This window comes from Sturnus vulgaris, unplaced genomic scaffold (assembly GCF_052056855.1).
Source record: "Sturnus vulgaris isolate bStuVul1 unplaced genomic scaffold, bStuVul1.hap1 Scaffold_195, whole genome shotgun sequence".
Lineage (NCBI taxonomy): Eukaryota > Metazoa > Chordata > Aves > Passeriformes > Sturnidae > Sturnus > Sturnus vulgaris.
Genome location: NW_028276170.1, coordinates 7,013,543 through 7,035,063, shown reverse-complemented (window position 1 = coordinate 7,035,063; position 21,521 = coordinate 7,013,543). Strand labels below are relative to the sequence as shown.

At 54.2% G+C, this 21,521-nt stretch overlaps 1 protein-coding gene across 1 annotated transcript in view; it reads right to left on the bottom strand.

Annotated features, from left to right (window-relative positions):
• The window catches only part of LOC148218043 (uncharacterized), a 96,966-nt gene that overhangs the window by 50,681 nt on the left and 24,764 nt on the right, over positions 1-21,521 (bottom strand). The window contains 2 exon segments of the mRNA XM_088158038.1: positions 7,851-7,881; positions 15,910-16,405. Coding sequence (XP_088014164.1) covers positions 7,851-7,881; positions 15,910-16,405 — 527 coding nt within the window.

The following is a 21,521-nucleotide window of genomic DNA, read 5'->3' as shown; positions in this document are numbered from 1 at the left end:
TAATTCCCTTTCCTTCATCAGAGCGTGTCTTGGAGCTCTTTTCCCTTCTCCTGCCCTTGCAGACCCATCCATAAACACATTTTGTCCCTCAGGCCAGGGAATGTCTCCTAAATCTCTCCCAGCCTGGCTCTGGAGCTCTGTCACTTGAATGCAGTCATGGGTTTGTTCCCAGCCCCCTGTGCAGGCTGTTCAATCAGGAGCCTGGGTTAAACCCTTCCCCTGTCCTCAATTCTAAATCCTCCTGTGCCACTGAACAAGTTTCATTCTGTAATCACCGAGCACTGCTCATCCATGTAGAGGCTCCTTTGGTTATCAAAGCTTTCACTTGGTGCCAGACTTGAACAACAGGAGATCCTCCTGCCATCAGTTTTTGGGTCTCAGGTCCCATTAAAGCTGTGGCTGCACAATTCTGCAGACAATGAGGCCACTCTGGCCACTGGGTTAAACATTTTAGAATGAGAATTCCTTTGGCATGGCTCTGTTTAACATCCACATCCAATTCAAATTTCTTTTCTAATTCTAAAGGAGCCATGGCTGGGGCACCAATCATTTTGGTTTTATTTCATTTTTTGAAGTTTTGCAGTTTCTCATGTCCATACCACAACATTGAGGCTATCTAGGCTTAAAAAGTCAGACAATCTTCAATCCAGGATTGAGGATCCAATTGCAGGTCCTGCAATTATCTATTCAGTCTCAAAATTCTCCCAGCCCCATTTTAGTGCTGGGTAACGTTACTTCTGAGATTCCCTAGTCTTTCTCTATGTCAATACACCACAAATCTTCAGTCAAAATATTTAACCTTTTTCTGCACCATTTGTGTTTTCTTTTTCAAATAGTCAAAGATGCTTTTTAGCCTGAACATTCAGCCATTTCACAGAGGCTTCTTCTACCACTTCTTGTCCTCCTGATTGCAGCAAGTCATCCACATCCTGCATTAACCCAATCCCTGGGGGTGGGGTAAATTCTTGTGATATTTTCTGCAAGGCTTGCCCCAATAAGGCTGGTGCTTCCGTGCATCCCTGCAGAAGGACCGTCCATGTCTTTCCCATTTTCTCTTCTACCTCTTGTTCCCTCTCGAAGGCAAAATCCAGTTTACCATCCTGTGTAAGTGGGCATCCCCAGAAAGCATCTTTGCCATCAAGGACTGAATGGTGTCAGTGTGAGGAGGGCACCTGGTTGAAGATGGTGTAAGGATGTGAGAGACCCTGGGTGCTGGGGCCCCCTTGAGCCCTGGGGTTCATCCCTCAGGGGCTGTAGAAACTCTGCCATGGCCTTTGCCTTCCCCTTGGCCTTTTCCTCCTCCTTTCTTGCATTCCCCTGCTGTGCCTTTGTGACCAAGTGCTCCAGGGGCTTCTTCTGCTCCTCCTGCAGCCCCCTCAGTGCCTGGGGGTGCTCATCCTCTGACAGCTGCTGAGCTTTCTGCTAAATCATTCCTTTCTGCAGTGACCCAAGGAAAATGCTTAAAAGCTAATCTGGATGCTTGCACGTCCAATGCCCATTTCCCAGCTGTTCCTTTGTGCTGCTGCTCCTTGTGCTGTGGCTGCCGTGGCCAGCCCGTATCCCAGAGCCGGTGCCTGTCCTGCCGCAGTGTCCAAACGCGGCCCCCCCGGCGGGCAGGGCCGGCAGCTCCACGGGGCCGGGCAGCGGCCGGGGCGTCCCGCAGCCTCCTGGGGGCCGGGGGCCACTGCCGGGCCTGCAATTGCCGGGGGGTGCTGGGCTCAGGCAGCGCCCGGCGCTGAGCCCCGGCTGCCCCACAGCCCCGGCCCGGCCCCGCAGCTCCCCACAGGCCCCCAGCCCGTGCTCCCGGTGCCGCCCCTCTGCGCCCGCTCCTGCCGCTGCCCAGCACAGAGAAACCCCCTGCAATCCTGACCTCCTTGTGTGCCTGTCCTGGCAACTGGGGATACAAAGGATCTGCATCAGCTGGGAAATTCTGAGAATCAAACCCTGCTGAAAAACAACCCCATCCTCAGAGTTTTCCTTTCCTCCTCTTTTCCATCTTCCATTTTCTTACCACAAGATTCTTCCTGCTTCTTCTTGCCTGAACCATATTCCTGCACACTGTCCTTCACCCAATCCCTTCCCAGCACACCAACAACCTCCATCCCCTGTTGTCTAAATCCCTTCTGGACTTCCCTTATTGTGCTGCTGGGTTTCTATGTCCTTGATTACCTCTGGGAGAATGTGCAAACTTCCTCAACATGCTTCCAAGGGATCATTCAGAGATATTTTGGGATCATCATCCCTTTGGCCAGGAGCCCTTCCTGGCTTTCCCTTTCTACCTTCCATGGGTGCCCTGCCATGTTCAGTCCCCGAAGATCCCACTGTAGTCCCTGCTGAGATTTTCAGGGCTCTCTGGCTGCCGACTCTTCCCAGCCCCCCTGATCTGTCACTCGTCTGTCTCCTGGCCCCAGCGCCCCCCTGGATGGGAATTTGGGGAGGTGGGAGGGGGGGAGCGCCAAGGCCGGGCCCCCCCGCGCTGTGGTGGCGGCAGCGGCTGCAGTGGGGAGCGAGTGCGGGCGGGAGCGGCCGAGAGCCCAGCGCTGCCCCAGCCCGAGCTGCCCCAGCTCCATCGCTGCCCCTGCGCTGGGATGCTGTGGGTTTGGGGGGAAGAGGGAGCCGGCAGTGGGTGCTGGGCCTGGGGGCCGGAGGAGAAGGGAAGGAGAAGCAGGGTTGAACAACAAAATGGTCAAACGATGCATATGGGAGGAGCAGGTGGGATTGTGCATGAGAAGGAGGAATAGTAGGAGGAAGAGAAATGTGAGGAAAAGCAGGGACACAGGAGAAGGAGGAGCAGAAAAGAGAAGCAACAGAAGTTTCCATCCCTCCCTCTATCTACAGCCTCACCCCTGCAGCCCCAAGTTCATTGCCCCCCTCCAAATGCAGCAGGTGACCAGAGTGGGGGATCTATGATTTTCTGAAGGGTCAATCTTGGTGTTTGAAAGCTTTATTGGGGTAAAAGTTGGTGCTTTATTTCTTTTGCGGGGACTGAATCTTTGTATTTCAAGGGGATTTTGGCTGAATCTTGCTTTGTGGGGCGTTTTTGATGTGTATCTTGAGGTTTGGAGGATTTTGGGGCTGAATCTTGGTGTTTCAGAGGTTCTTACAGACACAATATGGCCAATAATTTTCTGGGATGAACTTGGGCAAGGGGGAACCGCCAGCTCAAGGCACTCCCCTCTTGTTTTTTCCCCAAACCAGGATTTTTCATTCCCAAGGCGTTGGCAGATGGAGGAGGAGGAAAAGCCCCGGAGATCTCTCACAAGGAGGGGCTGCAAACCCAGCCCAGAGAGCTGCGAGGAGGAAAGACCCTCCCTGAGCCGGGAAGGCGGCCGGAGATGCAGGCAGAGCTCAGAGCTGGTGGAGAAGCCTCCTGGAGGGGAGAAGCCCCACAAGTGCTTGGAATGTGGGAAGGGTTTCAAGTGGAGCTCCGAGCTAATCCAACACCAGATGATCCACACTGGGGAAAAGCCCTACGAGTGTGGGAAATGCAGGAAGAGCTTCAGGACTATTTATTATCTGACGCATCACCAGGTGATCCACACAGGGGAACGGCCCTACACCTGCTTGGAATGTGGGAAGATCTTTGGGTGGATCTCTGCCCTGAAATACCACCAGCGCATCCACACCGGGGAGAGGCCCTACGAGTGTCCCAAGTGTGGGAAGAGGTTTCACACCAGCTCAAATCTCCTCCTACACGAGCGGATTCACACAGAGGAGAGGCCCTTCCGCTGCCCCGACTGCGGGAAGGGGTTCAACCGCAACTCCACCCTCACTGTCCACCGGCGCATCCACACTGGGGAGAGGCCCTACGAGTGTCCTGAGTGTGGGAAGGGCTTTTCTGACAGATCAACCTTTACCAGACACCAACGGAGTCACCACTAAGGGAAGCCTGTGAGTGTCCCGAGTGTGGGAAGAGCTTCGTGTTCTGCTCCAGCTCCATCCCCCATGGGAGGATCGGTGTTGGATGATCCCCAGTGAACCCCGTTGGGCAGAGCCCTGATGATCCGTGGTCCTGGTTATCCCTGTTGGGTGGAAGGAAGGGGTTGGAGAGATTTCTCTCTCTTTTCCTTGTGCTGCTGTGATTTGGTTGGTAATAAATTCCCTCGCTGTGCCCAGGCTGGCTCTGTTTTTCCCGTGCCGGTGCTCGGGGCGGGATCTCTCCTGTTCCTTCTCTCAACTCCCGGGCCTGTTCTCAGCCAATCGGAGAATGCGATGAAGAAGATTCAGCCAATCAGAGAGAGCAGCTGTGATGACTCACCGGTTGCCGGGCAGACCCGCAGCACCCAGTGTTCCCCACCTGGACCCCACCCTCCCCCCCAGCCACGATCCCCCCGCGGGGTCCCCCCAAAGTCCTTTCCTAGTACCCCCCACTAAATGAACTGGGTGTAACTGGGAAGCTTTACTGGGAACACTGGGAGCAGCTGGGCTTAGGCAGAGTTCCAGCAGGGCTGGGGGAGACCCACTACCCTCCCAAAATCAGTGTGTGGATGGAGCAGGGGGTCCTGGCCTTCCGTGAGTTCATGGGGAGGGGCTGCGGCCGCTGCCGGCTCAGGAACTCTGTGGGCAGAGAAAAGGGGGTGACACCCGGCTGGAGGTCCCCAGGAGGAACACACCTACTCTGGGGGCGGGGGAATATGAACCCGGGGTCCCCCCCTCACGTTCTTGCACAGGTAGAAGCCGAGCCCCAGCGCCAGGAAGACGAAGCCCAACACGGAGCCAGCAATATCCGTCAGCACATTGCTGTCAGCGGCGTCTGGCGGCATCTCTGGGGGATCACAGGGGTCAGGGCCACCCAAAACCTCTCACGGACATTTCAAGCCTCTCCAAGAATCCTCCAAATCTCCCCCAGCCCACTTGGGGCTCCCTAAAACTTCTTCTAATTCTTCTAATCTCTTCCTGGCTTCCTTGGGACCCACCAAAGCCCCTCCTGTCCCTTTCAAAATGCCATAACTCCCTCCCATTTGCCCCCCACTGCCCCAGGACCCCCACACCATCTCCCAATCCCTTCCCAGCTACAGTAGAACTCACCAAGATCCTCCCAGTCTCTTTCCAACACAACCAACCTCATTCCAAACCCTGCTTTCCAATCCCTGATCTTTTTCCAGCTCCTCCACGCTCACTCAAATCCTTCCCAGTTATACCCAGCACCCCCAGACACCCTCCCAGTGCTCTCCAGGACCCCTAGAACCCCATCCCACCCTCCCCAGCATCCTTCAAACTCATTCTCAGCCATCCTAGACCCCCGATCCATTCTCCTGTTTTAATCCAGGCTATCTCAAACTCGCTCCCAGTTACTCCCAGCACAAGCCAATCCCTCTCCCAGCTCCCCCAGTGCCTCCCCCACGCCCCTCCCACTGTGGGGTCCGGGCCGTGCTCCAGGCTGACGTGCTCCACCTGGAGCTGGAGCTGACCCCGTGCCGGGGGGGTTTCCAGCAGCACCAGGAGCTGGTAGAAATCCAGTCCCCACTGGGGACCAGATTGGTGGCCACCACATGCCCCGAGAGCTCCTGCTGGCCCTGGAACCATCTCAGTTGGATCTCGGCAAGGCAGAAATCCATCACAGAGCAGAGCAGTCAGCCGGGTCCGGGCTAGGAGCTCGAGGGCCACAGTGAGATGGGCACTGGGGAGCGCTGGGAGAGAGCAGGGACACACTGGGATCAGCTGGGGTGGAGACTAGGAGAAATGGAAGAGGGCTGTTGTGGAACTGAGAGGGACTGGGGATGAAAGTGGAGAAAGTGGGGGAACACTGGGAGAGAGTGGAGTGGATTGGGGAACGGGAGAAAGAGTGGAGGTTCGGGATTGGACTGAAAAGGACTTGGAACAGACTGGGAGGGATTGGGAATTCACTGGTAGAGAGGGTGGAGGTCTGGGAGTGGAATGCGAATGGAATGGCTGTGGACTGAGAGGAATTGGGAGGGACTCTGGTGACACTGGGAGGGACCGTGAGGACACTGGAAGAGACTGGGATGGACTGGGAGAGCCACCGGAGTTACTTGGGGTGGGGGGGCAGGAGGCCCCGGGGATGGGCACAAGAAGGGCTGACGTGTCTCGGGTGATTCCCAGGGAGGTTTTGAGGGGCTCCAGAGTCATTCCCAGGGCAGGGCCCGAGGGGACACGCTCTGCCCCACGCTCACCTCTGCGCTCCACGAGGAACGGGCTGGACAACTCGTAGTTGTGCCGGCAGTGCCTGTCCACCGCAGCCCGTCTGGACTCCATCCATTGCGGGTCGCTGTTCCAGTGCCTGGCAGCCTTGTCCCCAAAGGAGGTGTCCCCACGTGCAGCCCCACATCGCTGTCCAAGTGCAGGAACTGCTCCCGCTTGGAGATGTTCCTCTCCACGAACCTCAGCCGGTCGGTGCCGTGAATGAAGTGACACTCGGACTAAACCATCTCCTGGAACAGCGCTGTGTGTGCAGGACACAGGTCCGGGGGTGTCCCCCCAGCAGCCCCCCAGCAGCCCACAGTAGCCAAGAGCTCCGGGCCCCCGCCACACGCCCCATGGCCAGCGCCGGGCAGGGTCTGACACCTCCCCCCTGTTGGAACCCTGGAAACTGAGGGGTTTGGGCTTTCTGTGCTGACAGGCATTGACCTCCAGGAAAACACTGCTTTTGACCTGAGGCTGTGAAGAAGGTTTCCAGAATTGTGTGATAGAACTGGGATCACTGGTGTGTAGTTTGAATAGGAGTGTGTAATGTCCCATGGTGGAAAATTTAGAATTTGTGGTTTTAGACTATATTAATACAGATAAAACAAGATGGAGGTTTTAGGGTGGAGTTTTCTTTTTTTTTCACATTCTTCACGGGTCTTGGTGGTACTTTTGTAATTGGATAGAAAAATCCACAGTGCAGGTCACGGGTGATTGGTTGTTGGGTTAAAAGTAATAAAAGAATTTAGCTGTGTGTTCTTAATTGGACAAATTGGCCCTTAAAAGGCCTTGTAGAGAGAGAGAGATACGTGTCCATTTTTAGCCTGTTAGCTAGAAGTGCTGTAGAACTCACTGTAATATAGATAAGAATTAATAAATATCTGAGTCTGAAGACGAAATTCCGTCTTTCGAGCATTTAATCTCGACTCTGGAACAACAAAAAAGAAGATAAAACGCGATACCCCCTCCCCAAATTCTCCTAGCAAGAGGCGCTGGGGGCGGGGCGCGGGTGGAGTCCAGGTGAGGAGCTCTGGGCGCTCTGGGACTGCCTGAGGAGTCCTCAGCGCCGCGCGCTCTGATTGGCTCAATTATTTTGGTGCCTTCTCTGATTGGCTGAGGAGAGGCCCGGGAGTTGAGAGGAGGACCGGGAGAGATCCTGCCCCAGGCTAGCGGTGGAAGAACATCCAATTAACAAGACATGCAGATCATTTCCCAGCGGTGCCCACACTCCTGTAGGAACTAAATGCACCGAGGATCTCACGAGGGTCACCAACTCTCTGGCGGCCAAATCCAGCCCTGCGCTCCCTGCGGGTGCGGGCACTCTGGGAAGGGCTCAGCTGCGGGTCAGATGGCCGGAGAGTGGCTTGGTGGTCACCTCGTGTGTGAGGCAGTGATGGGCTGGCGAGATGCGTGGACACCACATGATCAGAGAGCTGACTGGGTAAAGGGACACGGCAACAGCGACACCGCAGTGACAGGCAGCCAATGCGGGCTTGTTTCAGTAAAGTTTGGGTTAAGTTTGGGTTAAGTTTCGAGTATAAAAAGGCTCGGTTGGTTACAATAAACCATCTTCTTTGGAGCAAGCAATCAAGTCCGTGTGTCTGTTCCTCATTGCTACACATGACCATGAGATGGCCATGACGATGACTCAGTTATGATCCTGACATGAACATCACATGATTGTGGCCATGAGCTGACCACAAGACGAGCATGAGAACGACCATGAGATGACCCTGACTGTTGGGGGTTGGTTTTTCCCTTTCCTCTCTGCCTGTGGAATTTTTTCTCATTGACATGCTAAGAAGCACTGATGACTAGGTCTTAGCAGTGATGGCTAGTGACAGAGGGAGGCGGGGCCTCATTGGTATTTTGGGACTTTCTCTTAGAGGGCTGGGGGAGGTAGGGGTGGAAGGAAAGGGGGAACACTGTGGAATTAGAAGCAGGTAAAGGAGGGTGGGGGCAGTTGCTGGCTCTCGCTCGCTTTTGGCTCTCGGAGCAGAAAGGTCATTGCTACCCCCCCACCATCCCAACGCCGGGAGCTGCCTCTCTGTTTTGGACCCCTCACCCCTGCTTGGACGCCCTCCTGCTTCAGCTTGCTGTTTTCCCAGCATCCCGCCTCTCCTCCGTCCCTTCCCATCTGGGACACAGCTGCCATCACCCCAGTGCCCCTGCAGCCGCACGGGGATCGTGGCACCTGCCCATCAGGAGCCTGCCAGAGCTCACTGCCAGCTGTGACAGCAACTGCACCAAAGGGGAAAGTGCCCGTGGCCCAGAGGGATTTCTGGTCTCTTGGCCACTTGGGTGCCTCCAGTGTGCCATGACTGACAGACATTGTGGAGCAGAGCACTACCTTCCCAGAGATCTGATCTACTCCTAGCACACATTCCCAGCCCCTCAGGATGTCTCAAAAAAGATTACCTTTTCCAGACTCTGACAGGCAGGAGCCACCCCCCACAGAGTCTTGGGCAGAGCGTACACCTTTAGCACAATGTGAAACTGCCTAGGCAGCCTTTAAAAACTCATACCCTAAAGCAAACCCCTCTGTCCTCCTCAAGGTTTCCTGGTTCTCAAATCCTAAAGACAGTCACCATCTTTTTGGCACAAAGGGTCATGGGATAGATACTTTATCACTAGGAATCCCTCCTAAGCCAGCATCCTTCCAGAGAGTTGGAGAGAAAGAGAGAAGGTCCTCCCTGAGCCTCCTTTCCTGCAGGCTGAGCCCCCATCTCCCTCAGCCGCTTCTCATCTGACTTGTGCTCCAGAGCCCGCCCCAGCCCAATTCTCTGCACACACTCGAGCACCTCAAAGTCTTTCTTGTAATGAGGAACCCAAAACTGACCCCAGGATTAAGGTGAGACCTCAGCAGTGCCCAGAACAGGGGGGCAGTCACTGTCCTGCTCATGCTGGCCACACTATTGCTGACACTGGCCAGGATGCCATTGTCCTTCTTGGCCACCTGGGCACACCTGGGCTCGTGTTCGGCAGCTCTGGGTCAGCACCTCGAGGTCTTTTTCTGTGAGGCCATTGGAAACTGCAGGGAACGATCAGTGGAATGTGGACAGTTTAGTAACAACTCCAAGGGGCCCAGTCTGATTTCGGGACTCTTTGGCCACTTTGGTAACAAGTCAAGTCAGCCCAGTTCCCCTTAAGGGCTCTGTGGCCGCCTGAAGTCACCAGCCCGTAGCCCTGCAGGGGGATGTTGTAACCCAAGTGCAGGTGTAAGCTATTTCTTTGGACACCAGTTCCCACTCTTGCAGAACGTTGGGGTTTATTTATGGATCCCTCGTGCCCGCTGGCCGAAGCGCCTCCTGCCCCCGCTGTTGTTGCTGTCGGAGCTCGCAGCGCAGCCCTGCAGGAACGGCCGCTGCGCGCGGGCCCCGCTCCGCCGCTGCCCCGGTGACGGCCGAACCCTGGGCGCGAGCACCGCCACGGGGGCGGGGCCTGCGCCCCTCGCGCTGCTCGGCCACCAATGGGGAGCCGTGGGACGGGCGGGGCGGGCGGGGATTGGCTGGGGCCGGTGGGCGGGGGCGGGGCCCGGAGGGGCGGGGCCCGGCTGAGGGGCCGTTGGTGCGGCAGAGTGGGAGCGGCGGCGGCCGGGGCGGCGTGGGGGAGCGGAGTGCGGTGGGGAAGGGACCGACCCCCGGTGGGAGAGAAACCGATCCCCGAAGGGCGAGGGACCGACCCCCGGCGAGAGAGGGACTGGCCCCCGGCGAGGAAGTGAGTGGCCTCTGGCGAAGGAGTGAGCCCCGGTGAGTGGCCCATAACGAGTGCCCCTCGCGGCGTGGTCTCGCGTCCTGTGCCCAGTACCAGCGCTCTCTGACTGATCCACATCTGTACTTGCATCTGTTTGACATCTGGACACAGGACTCCCATGCTGACCTCCATGGCTGCTGGCATATATTTATTCTCTTTGTGTCACTTTTCAGGTACATTATTGATTTATGATCCGGATGCAGTGTCTGGTTTCCCACACAGCTGTTGAATGAATCCTTTTGCACAAAAGGTGCTGGATGATGCACTGGCATTTACTCTTTGGTGTTTCACACTTTCCAAGGCATTTTGGAATCCAAATGAAGCTTATGTACTTAGAAATTAAATATGTAGGGAATGTAGTCAAATATTGCTTGTGTGACGTATTCCTTAATGAGTTCTTTTAGAAAAACCAACTATATACAACAGTACCCATTTGTTTTATATTAATACACAAGATCAAAATAATAGGACAAGGAGCCGAATCTAATTACCAACTGTCCTGCCTCCCCACCAAAAAAGGGTGACAACCTTACATGCAATCCATTTTTAGAGCTGTGTGACAGGTTAGATGTATTAGTAGTCTAGAATCACTACATCTGTATACTGCCGAATTGGCTTACCCAATACTTAACAGAAACTTAATAGTAATATTTGGTATATGTATGTAAGGGATAGTGTTTTGAGGGGTTTTGTCTTATATGCATTTACTGTGAATACATTCTCTCTCTTCTCGGTGGTTTTGTATGTGTCCATGCCTGACTTCTGCCATAAACTTCTCCCTGCCTATGTGGGAGGTGTACAAGAAGGTGCTGTCAGCCCTGCTGGGAAGGTCTTCCTTGGAATACATGCACACCATGGAATCCTCTGAAGTTATACTATGTCTGTTCTTAGAGTATTTAATAACCATTGTGTAGCCAGAGCAAAGGTGGACATAAAGGCTCTCACCTTCCTCACGTGTTCAGTTCAAACAAAACCAGAAAGCAATCTACATCATCTTTTAGAATAAGTTATAGCATTTGTATTTCTTATAATTAGTAACACTGTTGATCTGGTAGGCACCACATCATCAATGGAAAAGTACTGGTTGATGATTTTGGCACTTAAAATTGTCAGTGGACTATTGCTGGTATTTGACAAGATAGTTTTACCTGCTCAAGCTCCATGAACCCAAGGGACTTGAGCAAAATGTGTGATGTGAACTGTTAGAAAGAGTACTACAGTTGTTACTGTTATAAATGAGAGACAAAAGTCTCTATATTCAGCAAAATTTAGATTGCTTTATTTGATATAGAAAGAGCAAGCAGGGCGCTGGGGAACGTGAGGGGTCACCGCCCACTCCACACTCCACCCAACCTTGGTTTGCAGCCTCTTCTTATACTGTGGGTTCTCGTTGTAATCAATAATTTTTGGTTTTTTGTTGTCATAAGTAGTGGTGGTTGAATAAACATCCTTACACAAATTCACAAAGCCTTTGGGTGATAATCAGTCACAGATAGCCATCTGGTCCTTGTAGATATCCACCAGAGAAGTTCTGGAAGTCTAGTCCTTGAGATAGGCAGCATTGATCAGACAAAGGCAGGAAGGGCTTTCTGGGAAGTCTGATTTTGCAAGCTGGTAGCCAATACAACTTATTTGGAAAACATAACATAACATATTATAATGTAACATAATACAACGTAATATAACAAAGTGATTTTAAACAGAATTATTTTATCATATAATTTCCATTATCTAGTGTCCATGCTTCACTTCAGAGCTTAGTATTCTGGTTTATACAAACCCCAATGCTTTTGTGATTAACACGAATCTTTTATCAATTATCATACTGAGAACCCCAAAACTCCCCCTGGACCCCCACCTGGGAAACCCCAAATCCTTGGGAATGCTCACCTGGGATCCCCCCCAAAAATCTCATCTGGGTACCTGGGAACTCCAAAACCTCCTGCAGCCTCATCTGGGAAACCCCAAATCCTTGAGAATTCTCACTTGGAACCACCCAAACCCCACCCAAACCCTCCCCAGAACTCTCCAACCCCTCCCCCGCCCCCTAACCCCCATTTCCTGTCCCCAGCTGTCCCCCCCTGCCCTCCCCCCCGAGCTGGCCCAGGTGGACACCGCGTGGCACTGAGCCCTGGTGGCCCTGGTGGCCCTGGTGGCCCTGGCCGAGGCCTTGAGGACACCAAGCACCGTCCCCACGGCACTGGCTGAAGCCAAGGTCACACTGTATCAGGCCCAAGTGGCCCTGGAAGAGCTGAAGGAGGCCAGAAAGGCCGAGGTGGCCCCGGCGGTGGCCCGGGGGACCCTGGGGAACGAGGACAAGCAGGAGCTGCGGGGCTCCAAGCGGTCCTGGCTGAGGCAGCAGTGATGATGATGCTGGAGCAGGAGGAGGAAGGGGCACAGCAGTGCCAGAGCTGGCTATGGGCTGGGCACAGGCTGGCCATGGGGCTGATGGTGCTGTGTGCTGCTGTGTGTGAGTAAAAACCAGTGTGGACCAGTATAAATCAGTATGGACCAGTATAGAGCAGTACAGACCAGTTTGGGTGAGCTGGGCTCCAGGCTGGGCATGGGCCGGCCGTGGGGCTGATGGTGCTTTGTAGGAGTATAAACCAGTATAAACCAGTATAAATCAGTATAGACCAGTATGGGCCAGTACAGACCTGTACAGACCAGTATGGACCAGTAGAGACCCACCCTGTCCCAGGATGGGGACACTGGGCTGGCACTGGGAGCACTGGGAAGGAACTGGTTTGGTGACATTGAGATGGTGACATTGGTATGGGGAAAATGAGTTGGTGACAATGGGATGGGACTGGGATGGAACAGGTGGCAGTGGGACATAACTGGGAGCACTGGGACAGGGACACTGGAACAGGATGGGGGATACTGGGATGGGACAGGGACACTGGAATGGAACTGGGAGCATTGGGCTGGTGGCACTGGGACAGGACTGAGGACACTGAGACTGAACTGGGGACACTGGGGTGGTGCCATGGGTGGCACTGGTGATGCTGAGATGGCACTGGGGACACTGGGACAGGACCAGTGACACTGGATTGGTGACACTGGGACAGAACTGGTGGCACTGGGATGGAACTGGGGACACTGGGTTGGTGACACTGAGCTGGCACTGGGAGCACTGGGCTGGCACTGGGAGCACTGGGCTAGTGGCACTGGGACAGGACCGGTGGCACTGGGCTGGTGACACTGGTATGGGTCAATGACGGGGTGGCACTGGGCTGGCACAGGGACACAACTGGGAGCACTGGGACAAGAACACTGGGACAGGATGGGGGACACTGGGATGGCACTGGGGACACTGGGCTGGTGATGACATTGGTATGGGGACACTGGGGATGTGGTACTGGGACAGGACTGGTGGCACTGGGATAGGACTGGGGACACTGGGCTGGAACTGGGTTAGTGACACCAGGCTGGTGGCACTTGGGTGGTGACAGAACTGGTGGCACTGGGTTGGTGACACTGGTATGGTGACAATGGGGGGGTAGCACTGGGATGGGACTGGGAGCACTGGGATGGTGACACTGAGAGGGAACTGGTGGCACTGGGACACAACTGGGAGCACTGGGACAAGAGCACTGGGACAGGATGGGGGACACTGGGCTGGCACTGGGAGCACTGGGAGGGAACTGTTTTGGTGACATTGAGATGGTGACTTTGGTATGGGGAGAATAGGGTGGTGGCACTGGGAGGGAACTGGAGACACAGATTGAACTGGGAGCACTGGGATGGTGACACTGGGACACAACTAGGAGCACTGGGACAGGGACACTGTGACAGGATGGGGGACACTGAGATGGACTGGAGACACTGGACACTGGGATGGACTGGAGACACTGGGAGGGAACTGGGAGCACTGGGATGGTGAAATTGGTATGGTGGCAATGGGGCAGTGACACTGGGCTGGGAAGGAACTGGGAACAGTGAGCTGGTGACACTGGGACAGGACTGGGGACACTGGGGCAGCTCTGGTGGCGCTGGGGTTGAACTGGGGACACTGGGATTGAACTGGGGACACTGGGCTGGTGACACTGAGACTGAACGGGTGGCACTGGGATGGTGACACTGGGGCAGCCCTGGGCTGGTGGCTCTGGGGTGTTCTTGGTGCCACTGCTCAGGTGCCACTGTGCTGGTTGCCCTGCTGCCGTGTCCCCGGTGCCACCTGTGCGGTGTCCCCATGTCCCCGCAGTGTCTCTGGACTTGGCACACTCTGCCCTGGGGGTGACCAAAGACAGTCACCTGCTGCTGGCTCTGGGCACAGTGGCCGTGTCCTGCCAGGTGACCCTGCAGGCCTCGGTGACATCGTGGTGACACCTGGCCACCATCGCCTGTGAGCACTGGGCCATGGCCCAGCACCTGCGTGACTGTGCCCAGGGGGTGGCGACCGCCAGGGCCAGCGCCGAGGCCACCGCAGCCACCAGCAAGGACACTGCAGATGTCCAGGGGCAGCTGGACACGGTGACATGGCACCTGGGGTACTTGGTAGACGCTGTTAACAGGGGCATGATGGTGACACATGTGGGACATGGCAACAGGGGTTCCCCAGAGCTGCCCAGGCCCTCGGGGACATCGTGGTGGCCTTGGGAACCTCGGTGGAGGGACACAAGGAAGTGATGTGAAAGCTGGAGGCAGCCCAGCAGGGACAGGGTGGGGACATGGGGGCGGCACTGTCACCCCGAGGGACACTGGGGACCTTGGTGCCTTTGCCTTGGGGACATCGGGGCCACCCTGAAGTCACCTGTCCTGTTTTGGGTCACTAAGATGACCCTGCAGTGTCCCCACGTGACCACAGTTTGTCCCCTTGAATCATTAAAAACCGGAATAATCACGGACAAAGGCGCTGTAACTAATTAAAGTTACAAAGTGGTGTGTTTATTCACCGGCACGGGAGTCACCTCCCAAAGGCGTGACCGCCCCGAACAAGGTTCTTTGCCCTCTATTTATTGCCCAAGATCTTACATACAATACATGTGCATAACCCCAGCACCTCCCATCCCCATCCCATATTAAAATGAGCCCATTCGTCCTTCATGCGTGCGCAGTTCTTCTCTTGAATTGGGTCGGTGGTCTCGAAATGGGTCAGTGGTCTCAAAGGATGAAGTCAGGAGAGTCTTCATCAGGTCTCTGTGATCCTCTGGCACAATCCAAGGCCTCGTGCTTCATGATTAACGCATTATTATTTTATTTATTATTTAGGTTCTTCTATACCTAAGTTCATAATAGCAGATAATTATACCAATTAGCTCTTTCCTAAGCATCAAGTAATTACCTACCTAACTTACATCTTGGCCATGGAAACTCCTTCTACCCTTAGCAAAAATCTTAACTCTTTAAAACCATGATTCAACTCTCCATGTCTGTGCCCCACCATGTCTTTGTCCCTCCGTATCCCCACCCATGTCTCAGTTCAGTGTCTTTATTTTCACCCGTGTTGGTTGTTTTAAAAGGATGAAGAGAAATGAAAAGCAAATCGAGGCCAAAAGAAAAAGATTTCAGTGTCTGTGTGAGCTGAGGACCAATGTGCTTGAGTGGGAGGGAAAAACATTTTTTGGAGGTCTTTCCACCCCACTGTCTCCAAAATCTTGGTCTTTGCCTCAGTTCATTACCATGTGGCTGCGGAAGACAACCTTGGGCAATAGGAAATGAAAATCCGGGAATTAGTGAGGTTGGAAAAGATCTCCAAGACCATTCCTGGATATTCCTGGATACCACCAGGAGATAGGATTGAACACAGAATATTTTCTGAGGTTGAAAGTCAACAAATCTGCTCTCCTCAAAGAATTCCCAATGTCAGTTTGGGCCCTGATGGACGTTCCTGCCCCAGCATTCATCCAGGTGCCCACAGGGAGACAGGATGAGGCAGAACCCCCTCAGCCAGGTGTCTTCCCAACACGGATCACCAGGACCAAAGATCACCAGGGCTGTGCCCAATGGGGTCACTGGGGATCATCCAACACCGATCCTCCCATTGGGGATGGAGCTGGAGCAGAGCACAAAGCTCTTCCCACACTCGGGGCACTCACAGGGCTTCCCTTAGTGGTGACTCCGTTGGTGTCGGGTCAAGTGAGAGCTCCTGGAGAAGCTCTTCCCACACTCAGGACACTCGTAGGGCCTCTCCCCAGTGTGGATGCGCCGGTGGACAGTGAGGGTGGAGTTGCGGTTGAATCCCTTCCCGCAGTCGGGGCAGCGGAAGGGCCTCTCCTCTGTGTGAATCCGCTCATGTAGGAGGAGATTGGAGCTGGTGTGAAACCTCTTCCCACACTTGGGACACTCGTAGGGCCTCTCCCCTGTGTGGATGCGCTGGTGTTTTCTCAGGTCAGAGCTCCATGCAAAGCTCTTCCCACATTCCGAGCAGGTGTAGGGCCGTTCCCCTGTGTGGATCACCTGGTGCTGGATCAGGTTGGAGCTGTTGCTGAAGCCCTTCCCACATTCCCCACACTGGTAGGGCTTCTCCCCAGTGTGGATCCTCTGGTGTAGGATCAGCTGGGACCTGTAGTTGAAACCCTTCCCACATTCCAAGCACTTGTGGGGCTTCTCCCCTCCAGGAGGCTTCTCCACCAGCTCTGAGCTCTGCCTGGATCTCCGGCCGCCTTCCCGGCTCAGGGAGGGTCTTTCCTCCTCGCAGCTCCCTGGGCTGGGTTTGCAGCCCCTCCTCGTGAGAGATCTCCAGGGCTTTTCTGCCTCCTCCATCCCTGCACACCTGGGGAATGAAAATTCCTGGTTTAGGGGGAAATAACAAGAAGAGAGCTCCATAAACTGGGTGTTCCTCCTTGCCCAAGTTCATCTCTGGTAGTCATTGAGCATCTTGTGTCTGTAATAACCTCCCAAACACCAAGATTCCTGCTTCAAATGCTCCAAACTTTAACACACGGATCAAAACCTCCCCAAATAACAAGCTTCAGCCAAAATCCCCTCCAGACATGTGCTGGTTTGAAAGCAAAACCAATGAGAGAGTGTCAGAAATACAATTCTATAGGAAAAAAGATAAGAGAAAAAAAATACATGCAATAGTACAAAAGAAAACAACTGACAGAATCAGAATACAACGTGACACTCCACTAGTTAGGGTGGTGGTAGCAGTCCAGATGAAGTGGTTTTGTTGTAGTAGTGATGCTGTAGAAAGTTCTGGTAGCTCTTGTCCTCTGGAAACCAGTGGGGAAGGGCTGCCTTGGTGTTCCAAATCTCAGATTTTCTCTAGGTAGGAAAGGCTTGGCTCCTCCCCCTGGCTGGAGCATCTCCCAATGGGATGATGGAATTTTATCAGTCATGCAGTGGCACTCAATGGCCCATTAACAGAAGATATCTTCCTGGAGGAAGGATGGGTTGTGGAAAAGATAAAGAACACTGCCCCACCTGGTTTTAACAGATGGCCCATTAGCAGAGGATATCTCCCACAGTGATAAGGATCACTGCTCCATCTGTTTTTTTACACCACTCTTTGTTCTTTTGTTTCTTCCCAGGACCTCCGACTAGTTACTTAATGTTTGCTGCTGATTTCTTCTCCCTTTTGAAGATGAAAATGGTAAAAGTATCTTTGACCTGCCTTGCTGGATATTGTGAAGAGGAAGAGTCATCTACTGCAAGTGGAAGTGTCACAGGTGGAGCAGAGTTCTGTGAGTGCTGTATCAAACCAGACCTCGTCAGACCTGCCAGAACAACTGGTCCATGCTGCCCTTCACTGCTCTGCCTGTTTCCCACTGTTTCATGCCAGAGTAATTTAACTGCTGTTAATTGGGTGTGTGTTTCACTGGAGCCAGTCCAGCAGAACCAGCAGAAAGCAGCCCCAGAATGAATGGGGCTCTGCAGAGGAGCCCCAGACTATTCATCAGCCTGCCCGCAGAACTGGCTCCAACTCTGAACCCTTGTGACCACGCTCTGAAGAAGACACACTTCTGATATTTCTGGGGCACTTATGACTGAGGCACTGCACGTGCTTGTGCAGGGAAGAATCCCAAAGTTCTTTCTTACTTCAGGAAAAACCCTGCAGCAGTGCATACCCAGCATCTGCTATCAGCACATCCTGGCTGCACGTGCAGGAGAAGCAGCAGCAGCATTGTACACGTGGGTTTGTTAAGCTGAACTCCCCTACACTTTGAACAGTGCTCATCACAAACATATTTAATGGCACACCGATGCCATACATTTCTCCTAAAAGCCTCCCTTGTAACTAAACTTTACTGGAAAGTTAATGCCGAGGATGAACGAGCAACTTCGGTCTCAGTGCGGAGGTGGAGGGGTTCTAAACACTGACTTTCCGAGAGCAGCATCTCTCCTGAAGCGCTCGGGGCCACCCGAGCCGCCGCCGGGAGCGCGGTGCAGAAGCCGGCCCGGACTCAGCCGCAGCGCCGGGCACCGCGCATCGCTGCTCTGCAGGGCGGCCCGCACGTCCTCCAGCAGCTGCCGCAGGCTGCCCTTCTCCTGCTGCAGCTCGGCCATGCGCTCCTCGGCCCGCTCCAGCGCCACCATCTCCTCGCAGCGCTCTCGGGAGCAGGGCCCCGGCGGCCGCCGCTCGGGCTCGGCGGGGGCTGCGCGGGCGGATGTGGCTCTCGATGTGCTCGCCCTCCCGGCCCAGCGGCAGCCGCGGCCCCGCGCGGGTGCTGAAGTGGCCGCAGAGCCGCGCGTGGAGCTGGCGGAAGGTGAGCTCGGCTCAGAGCCCGTCCCACAGCCCCGCGCACTCCTCGGGCTCCGCCGCCTCCTCCGGCCCCAGCGCCCGGCACAGCGTGCGGGACTCCTCGCCGGGGATGCGGCCCGGCCCGGCGCAGTCCCGCTGCTGGAAGATCTCCTGCAGGGACTGCTCCGGGCCGCTGGCCAGCGCGACCATCTCGTTCTCCACGCCGCGCTCCAGCCCGTAGCGGTGGGCGAGGGCGCTGAGCAGCCACTGCGTGCGCCGGGCCGGCCGCCCGGAGGGGTCCCAGCCCTCAGGCGGCTCCATCGCGCCCGCCCGGCCCGCGGCGCTGCCCGAGCATCCTGAGCGCCGCCCGCCCGAGCGCTCGGCCCCGGCCCCGGCACGGAGCGCCCGGCTCGCCCCGCACGGAGCCGCGTCCGCCTTTGTCCGGCAGGAGCAGGGACTCGGGCAAAGCGGGCAGGTGCCGCCCTGCTCCCTTTGTCTGACAAGCCCGAGCCCCAAGTGTGGTTCTTATTTCTTAGCTAATTTCTCCCTGCTTTCTCTCTGACACAAGCAAGACAATAGCATGGCACAATCCAGTTTGACAAGTAAGGCTTGTGAACGAGTGAGTGCTTCCACTAAATTAAAAACCCAATGTGCTTGAATGCCGACCTTCTGTTCTCTCAGGCTTCCTCATCTCTGTAGATGAAGTGACTTCCTGATGTTGGTGTGTGGATGTTAAGAGGTCTGTGTTCGAGATGAGTAAGTGTTCAACTCGTTCAAACGAGCTGCCCAAAGCAGTGATTTTGGTCTCTCTTTGCCAGGGGAGCAGGACGAGCTTTGTTGAACGCAGGCAGCAGCACAAGCAGGGCTCCTCCGGCAGCAGGGATATGCCAGGAGCCAGAGGGGACCGTGGCACCAGAGGGGACCGTGGCACCAGCCGTGCCCGAGGTCTGAACAGGCTGCCAAAGTCAGGTGGTGCTGACAGGCTGCGTTAACAGCCCAGGCAAGGCGTGGTGAGGAGCCAGGGCTGGGGACCACCAGAGGAATCCTGTCAAGAGCAAATGGTTCTAATATTCTCTCAAGGATAAAAAAGGAGCAAACCAGTCCAGCAGATATGTGAGGAAAACGAATTCAAGTTCGTTTAAAACTCTGCTTAATACAGGGTTGGGTTTCTTTTGGGTGAACTGATGCTAATAAATATTTGCTCCCATATGATGGGGTTTCTCTGCAAATAGGCCTTGATATTAAATTTCTGACCACCTTTAATTTTGCAATTTCTTCAGTTGAGCACCTGAGTAGCTTTGCTGAGGAATGGAGAACTATTTGTAGGTCAGTATTTTCTCAGGAGGAGCCTTAAATTTCAGCACAGGTGGAAGGAAAGGCAAAGGTTTGAAAGCCTTCCCGTGCTGAAGTGACACACTTTGAGAGGAGTCTGTGAGGAGAAGTCCCCTCAGGCACTGCCAGGGCTGTTTGCCTCCTCTGCAGGCTCAGTATTCTGGGAGTTCCACAAGGCTCAGCTGCCACAGTATTTTCCCCTGAATATTTTTTGTCGTGCAGTACACAGGGAGAATATTTTGTGCTAGATCCTCCTCTGGGCTGAGAGGAATGTTGAATTTGTCTTTACAAATGAGCTCTGGATCTGCCTGTAGATAAGGCTAGCACTGAGAGATAAAAGAAACAATGGGATGGATTCCACTGATTGATGAATGGAAAAAGATATTTGCCTTTACAAACAAACTGTAGGGCTGCTGATAAATGAAATTGGATATCAAAAGATGAAAGAAGCAAGGGGGGAGGGGAAACTATGAATTATATAAAAAATAAAAAGGAAAAGGGAGGGTTATACATTAGAGGGGAATTTCAGGTATCAGGCGTTCCGGGAAGTCTGTGCCTCTCAAGTACCTCAGCCAATGGGGAAAGAGAGAGGGAAATGTGGCCGGGAATATAGGATAAAAAGGAGGCTGCGTCCTCCAAAAATTTGAGAGATCCCAGGGGAATGTCCCATGGCCTCTCCCTTTATTCGAATAAAGCAAAAAGGACTCCTCTGTCTCCTTTTTGGACATAAACCTCTGGTGTTTGTGGATTAATTTTCCTGACAATTTTGGGGGCTCGTCCGGGATCTTTCCACCTTCTGGGGCAGCGAGTGGAGCTGAAGGTGCCTCACCCAGTTTGGGTGATCAGCTCCCCTTGGTGCCGGCCGGTACCGGGCGATCCATTGGGTTCCCGAGACTGTCCAGGAGACAGACGAGTGGCGGACCAGGGGGGTCCGTGAAGAGTCCGCAGGGGAAGGACCACTGAAAATCTCACCGGTGAGTAAAATGGGATCTTCGGGGAGCAACCCTGGGAGGGCACCCATGGAGGGTAGCACAGGTAAAACGGGGCACCCAGAGAGGGTTGGAAAGGTGAAGCCGCGAAGGGGCCCCGGCAAATGGGATGACGATCCCATAATACCCCCGGAGAGTCCCTTGGGGTGAATGCTGAGGTCTTGGGACAGATTGTATATTCACCCAGAAGTAACTATGGAAATGATGGTAAAATATTGTTATTTTGTGTGGCCAGAGTATAAGTTGGCAAGGGGACTTATATGGCCACCTTATGGAACAGAGAAAATTCATTTGTGTTGAATTTTGTGAAGGTACTTGGAGGAGAATTGGAAAGGATGGATTGAAAGGGAATGTGGATTAATATGGGTCAGACAAGAAACAAGAGAAATTTATGTGTTAAGAAAAAAGAGGAGGAAGAGGAAAGTGGTGAGGATTGGGATGTTTTTCAGCTCCTTCTCCCGTCTTGTCCTCCAGTGTTGCTAGCTGACCCAGGGTCAGCTGCAGGTCGTCTGTATCCTCAACTTTCAGAGCAAGGGGATCAGGGAAATGTTATTCCTACAGCCTCACCTGAGAAGGGTGATGGTGTAGGGGGAGGGGAGCAGCATGTTGTATCACCCCCCAGAACTAGAAGAGGAACTCAGTTTAGGGCATCAGAAGCCCCCCAAGAGACAGGG